The sequence below is a fragment of the Styela clava genome, chromosome 12 (genome assembly GCF_964204865.1).
Source record: "Styela clava chromosome 12, kaStyClav1.hap1.2, whole genome shotgun sequence".
NCBI classification, from domain to species: Eukaryota; Metazoa; Chordata; class Ascidiacea; order Stolidobranchia; family Styelidae; genus Styela; species Styela clava.
This window is the reverse complement of record NC_135261.1, coordinates 4,389,146-4,395,940: the sequence shown is the minus strand read 5'-3', so window position 1 is coordinate 4,395,940 and position 6,795 is coordinate 4,389,146. Positions and strand designations below refer to the sequence as shown.

The 6,795-nt window shown below is 37.3% G+C and overlaps 1 protein-coding gene across 1 annotated transcript; it reads left to right on the top strand.

Moving 5' to 3' along the window:
* Window positions 1–1,325: 1,325 nt before the first annotated feature.
* LOC120329596 (uronyl 2-sulfotransferase-like) lies at window positions 1,326–2,426 on the top strand. The gene has a single exon (XM_039396256.2). The coding sequence runs from the start codon at window positions 1,326–1,328 to the stop codon at window positions 2,424–2,426; it is 1,101 nt and encodes a 366-aa protein (XP_039252190.2).
* Window positions 2,427–6,795: the final 4,369 nt, after the last annotated feature.

Genomic DNA, 6,795 nt, shown 5'->3' with positions numbered 1-6,795 from the left:
TGTAATAGTGAATGCCTGAGCCTAGCATAAATGACCAATTATTATCTGTCTAATTGAGTTTCATATAAAAATGTCTATCTGACTAAGTTTCGTGCATACACAGGCAACCTCGTCTGTGTTACAGTATCTCTTATACATTTTCGCATAGTAATACATCTTAAACCTTTTCACACAATGTGTATTTACTTAGCGTGTGCGTGTATAAAAGTACGTGAAACGCTCGAGTAAATTCTGGTGACGTCACGTCGCATATAACTTTTTTATACGATTTCTTTACTCATTTCCAATATTTTTATGTTGTTTATTCCAATTTTCGAATTATTTGAGTACAAGATTCGGCGCTCCAGAAATATGTGTACCAATATGGAGATAACTTATTTTGTTCACCTACATCAAGTTGTGTTAAGGGACATGGTCAGGTGGTATATTCACTTAGCTAACACAGACAGTCCGCGAAGTCGTAATCGAACTGAAATAAGAAAAATAGGAATAAAACACAAACTACAAGAGTACCCAAAGTTTTTACTTAAATACTGATAAAACAAACCAAATTTTCGGATTGAATATATTCAGCGTTTTTTGCTTTTAAATTCGCAAATACGAATTTGCAAATACGCTTTTCACTATGGTTTTGGGCATACTACGTACTTCTCAGGAGGGTGTTAACCGCTACACAAATACGTCATGGTATGGCGATCGCTTGTAGGCACATTCATATAAAGTTTGATATAAGTTCGGGCAATGAGGAAACAATAAGTGTTGGATTCAAAATCTTAGTAACGGATTCTCTATGTCTGACTCGGGGGTCCGCAACCTGCGGCCCACAAGAACAATCGTTCGGCCCGTGGAGAAGCCATGCATTCCATTATATCAATTCTAGAATGTCCTTTTGATCGTGTTTTTTTTTTTTTTTCAGTTACACTTTACAGCATAGCGTTTGACTGGAGGTTATCATTTTAAATATCAATCTCAAACCAGCCACACAAGAATGCAATCAGCAATCCCTCAAGCATTACCGTTACATTTTTGCAAATAAGAAGTTGAATGCCTATTACTGTCGGGAGGGCAGACGGTTCTAATTGTACAAGTCTGCTGTAACGATTCTGTCTGTTGTAGCAAGTCTATGCATGCAACTTTCACACATACATAGTTCATTTTCTCGTGATTTACGTTTGTTATGTATTCAAAAAAAAAAACGTTAAAAACGCGAGGGGGTTGTTCACCCTTCTGTGGGGAAATTACAGGCGCTCACGTATATCTCGAAATATTCAAGCTTTACTCTCTTGTTTAATTGAAACCTATTTTTATTTTCTTGATTTAGAATTATGAAATTGCTTTTTAGTTATCTGTTAACATTGATAGCGTTTTCAATAGTTGCAATACTATTTGTATGGACATACTGGGAAGCTCAAAGATCAGTTATCTCTAGAAATTTTCATGGTATTGGACACTTAGAATCAAAATTTGAAAATGTACCTATTAGGAGAGAAATTCTGCTTTATCCAACGTCTGGAAATAACACCAAACAAGGTATTTCTACTGCAGCTACTATAAAGACCACCACTGCCATGACGTCAAAGCCTGTTAGGATTGAGACTATTACTAAAGGAATTCCGAAAAAAGCGAATTCATCACAAGAACTTTTGAAATCCAATACCGTTTTTTACAATCGAGTAGGAAAGTGTGGAAGCAGATCGTTACTTAAATTAATTCAAGCTTTAGGAAGAACCAACAAGTTTGAGGTATTTCACGCAAACCCCGCTTCTAGGGTGCATCCAGGTTCTACCGGAGTCGAAAAAGAAATGAAAAAAATTTCTAGTTTTGATGAAAAACCGACTTTATATGATCGACATATACATTTTCTTGATTTCAAAGCATTTGGGCTTGAGGAACCTATCTATATAAATATGATACGAGATCCCATACAGCGATTTTCATCCCAGTATAATTATTTGAAATACGGAGACGCCACCGGAAGGGTCAAAGACCCCGTGAACAGTTTACCAAATATTAATGAATGTGTGATGAAAAACATTTCGTTGTGCAATAACAAGGATTTTATGTTCAACATTGGTTCATATTTTTGTGGTTTTGATGCAGTTTGTTCGATCAAATCCCGCGACAGAGTCGAATTAGCAAAGAAACATATCGATGAGAATTATTATGCGATTGGATTAACAGAAGAATTTGAAAATACTATAAAATTACTGGAAAAAATGCTTCCAAGTTTTTTTGAAGGAGTTACAAGATTATGGAGTGGAAGAATGAAATCGTGGAAGTCATTGACGTCGACAAAACGAAAAGAAACTTTGACCGACGAGTCAATTGCAAAATTAAAAAATAGTTATCTTCTGGACGAATATGAAGTTTATAATCACGGTCGAAAAAAATTTGAGCGACTTAAAACCGAATTTGGCATTCAGTGACACAAGAGAATATACTTACATAGGCTGCGCGTGAACACAGTACAACCATACCACCGTCAACTGCACCCGCCCAGCAAAATACATCAAACTCAAACATACACGTGACCGGAAACCCTCGTGGTGACGGGGGCGCTATATTTCAAGATCAGCTAATTATGGACCTTCTTGGCTGCACTTGGCGATGAACACAATAAACAAATTGAACACATCTAACAACAAGAACGCGGTGCTCAAATATATGGACACGGAGTACTACGAGTATACATTATGCCACAGTAAGTCTACAGATGCCGTATAGCAGTTGAGCAGCAGAGTTGAACTTACGCGAAAGCGGAACCGCAACAAGAAGCGCAATTTTCAATTTTGGTGACGTCTTCGCAAAAAAATAAACGAGTCTCATAAAGGCCACAGAAATTTTTGAAATAAATACAATGCCTTTTAGCGAAATGCTTTTAACCACGGAAAATTACAAAGCAATCGGTCCAGTAGTTAATGAGAAAAGCGATGAGAAAATTTTTTCACACCAACAAGAAGAAGAAAAGATATACTAACATGACGATCAACAACAACAAAATGGTCCATAGGTCTACTTCCTGTCTAACAACTAATTAGCGAAACAATTCAGATGTCTATTTCGCGTCAAAAAATCCAGATGAAACAAGATCTAACCAGAGACGATTAATAGGGCCGCTCAAAGATTATCTTTTTCCAACCCAGAAAGAAGCCAGCCCCAATTTTTTTGTATAATGACGTAATACGCTGGCTCTTGATTTTGCTCCAAACAGAGCCAGATAAAAGCAGTCACTTATTACTAAAAATACCTGAATATTCTCTCTATGTTTCCAACATACCCTATCAGTGTTGGAAGGTATACACTGGTGCTTTTAAAACAGAATATATTAAACTGCTTTAAGTGGTTTTGGACGCAGCATAGTTCCGTGGATTCCCGATAGAAAATTATTTCATTGTTGTGGGACAAAAAGAGCTTTTTTTTGCAACTAATTCATCCATCAAATTCGTCTTCATTATTTATTCAGCTAATTTTTCTCTTGTCATATGCTGCCTCATTAAAAATCCATCATGTTGTGGTTTCATTTATTCACTGTTTTTTGTGTAATTTCTCATTTCCATTTTGTTGCTTATAGCTGTTCTGTTTTTTTTTATCTATAACATGACCTCCGAATACATGCAAATTTTGGCGCTCCAGAAGTGTGCGCATCAATATGGCGGTAACTAATTTTGTTCGCCCACTTTACATAAAGTTGTGTAGGGACTGAAGCCTATGGGCAGGGGGTATGTTCACTTGGCTAACACAGACAGTCACCGTAGTCGTAATAGAACTAAAATAAGGAAAATCGGAATAAAATTATGGCGTAACCCTAATCTGGCACACACACTACGGGAGTAGCAAATTAGGTAACATTCCAAAATCTGCCTAGTAATGTAGGAACAAAATTGCCATAGTAGTTCATTGAACATCGATTTTGATATCAATTTGCAATCGCAAGTACGAATTTGGCACTAAAATTTCTGCTAGTAGTTGCAGGGGTGGACAAGGTTTTTGAACCGGGGGTCAAAAATTTTGCCCACCTAGATTGGTGGGCCATGTGACGTAAAATATAACATTTTATGAACAATATTTACAGTGTTACAAAAGCAAAAGTGGAAAAAATAAGCCTCGTGCCAAACCTAAATTTAATAGCATTCTCAAGGAATTTCGTGATCTATTTTTTTTTATCTAAAACATCAACATCGCACTCAAACGGTTCATCATCCTATGTGCCCAAGCACGCTTTAACAAATCAGCTTTTAATTGATTAAAAGGAGATAAAGAGTTGCGATTGATGAGAAAGAATGTATTAGCTGAAAGTTGCTTTAATTTTTCAAAAAATTTAGATATCCATTTCGAATAGCAGGGAAATAATCACAAGCAACGTTTCAATTACTTCCATTTGTAGGTGGTTTTAAGATTATTAAGAGGTTGTAAATGATCGGGATCTGGCCGAATTTTGCCATGTGATACCAGATGCACAAGGAATTCCGGTTCAGTCGCTGAAAATACAGACTCATTTTTATTTAATGTCAAACTCTGCCGCTCCGCTGCATTCATAAAAGCTTTTAATCGTTTATCATGTTGCGGTTGATTATCCCCAAGAATTGTGACGTTATCTAAGTAAGAAAGGGTGCCTTCAAGATTTTCAATCTTGATGAAAAAGTCCATGTATCTCTGAAATACAGCCACTCCAAAAGGTAACCTGCAAAATTGATATAAAGAGCCAGCAGCTTCGAACCCATCCAGTGTAAGGTTTGTCAACGTCAGAAATAGGAATTCGGTTAGCAGTAATCGTCGATCGTGACAACGAAGTATGAATACCAGCCATAATTTAAGTCAGGTGTGAATCGTTTACGGTAGCAACCGATTTCTTCGCTTTATGGCATACATTTGCAAAATGTCCTCGAAGGCCACAATTAAAACACTCTGCGTTTCTAGCAGGGCACTCCAGTCGATTAAAGCATAAATTCGTCCGCAAAAATAACACCTTCTACGATTAACTTCTGTTCTGTAAGTACTTCTTGCAGCAGCTACAAGTTGGTCACTATCAGAACTAAACTCATAAAATTGGCCTTCTCTGTTTACTGAAAATTGATCATTCGTTGAAGCAATGGCTGCTTGATGAGGCAATGACTGCTGGTACGAATGCGAGAATTTCTCGGTCTGTTCTAAAGAATCAGCAATTTGAGTAGCTTTTTCCAGTGATAATTCGTCATATTCCAGCGATCTTTGTCGAATATTAGCGGAACATGGCCCTGTTATAAGCTAGGGCTACCGATTGTCCCGGAATGACCAGGACAGGTCCGGAAATGACGTCTGGCGTCCCGGGCTGGACTACGGTTGTCCCGGAATTTACTGACAACCACGGCGGTCTAAAATAGATGGGCCATGTATGCGTGTCGGCCTCGTTCAAAACTGAAAACGGATGTAATCCAAGCGAATATTTTTTTTTTCAAATAAAAAAGATTACCGCTGTATGGGTCATTCAAATAGAAGTGAGTTGAAACTTGTGGATAAGACATGTTTCGTCAATCGTGACTTCCTGATGACATAACAATCAAATAAGGTAAACAATTAAAAAATGAATGATAACATTATATACAGCAGTCACCTTAATTCAAAAATATCGTTGAACTTGGTATATGAATTGAAAAAAACGCAGATCGTTTTAAAACGGTTCTGTAGCTGTAAGTCAGAGCTGAACTAATGATAAAACTGAACTGTCATGCAATTAGTTTATCAGCGTTTGTGTTTTTTGTTGAATAAATCTACTTAGTACAAATTGCATACTTTCCCTGTTTTAGTGTTTATTGCATTTATGCCTCAGGCGCATTGTTGCTTTTGACGTCCTTGGCGTTTAACAAGCTTCTGTTGCATCAGTTTTCAAGTTCTAGACATTAAGGTGTCCCGGAATGGTTTAACACAAAGTTGGCAACCCTATTATAAGCGCATCTCTCAGCGCCTCCTCGCCGTGTTGCTCGGCGCTGACTGATTTGAAATTACATTCTTTCGCAAGTGACATGAGCGCTTGGGAAAATAGTTTCACTGTTCAACTGAACCCGTGTAGCCAGCGTGAGCCTTGCATATATAATATTCCTCTTCCTATGATATTGTTTGCGCAAGATCACCATAGCTTCTTCATACAAATCCACATCTTCCACAAAGGAAAACACTTCAAGTGATAAAAATCCATGATATCACATTCGTTATATGACATTGAAACACCTTCCGTGGACCTAATGGATTCCACAGCTGTTAAGTAATTTGTGGGCATTCTGTCTCAGTGAAAAAGTACTTTTAGAGCTCCAACTTCATTCGGCAAGACATCAAGCACTGGCACCCGAATAAGTTTTTCGTCGTAAGTTGCCATTGCTTTTGGAAAACCAGTTAATCGTTTCAAAGTTTTGAACTAATAAAATTGCGATGAACCTAATACAGACAGAAACAAACTTGTATAATGTATACTATAGGCTTTTCTTAGCTCAAACGTCGAATAAGAGTATTAAAGCAGCACAAACCGAAGAATGAGTTTAAAATCAAAACACCATGCTATTAACAGACGATTTGACGATTTTAAGACATAAATCATCATCGAGTTCTAAAAGCGTTTAAAGCTACGAAATTGATATGTGTGATGAAAAAATGTTTTTTTTTTTACATTTTAAAAGATGAGGGAGTGGAGGGTCGGAACTCATCCCATCCCTCCTCAATATGAATGAAATTACTTCACATATTCAATCTTCGGTGCTTCCGTAGTATTCGTGATGTTCACAACCTGAACATAGTATGCGTACCTGGTTAGGGTTTGCAGATTGT

Bases quoted from the DNA above. Each gene is read 5' to 3' on its own strand.
- LOC120329596 (XM_039396256.2), top strand. From the start codon at position 1,326: ATGAAATTGCTTTTTAGTTATCTGTTAACATTGATAGCGTTTTCAATA.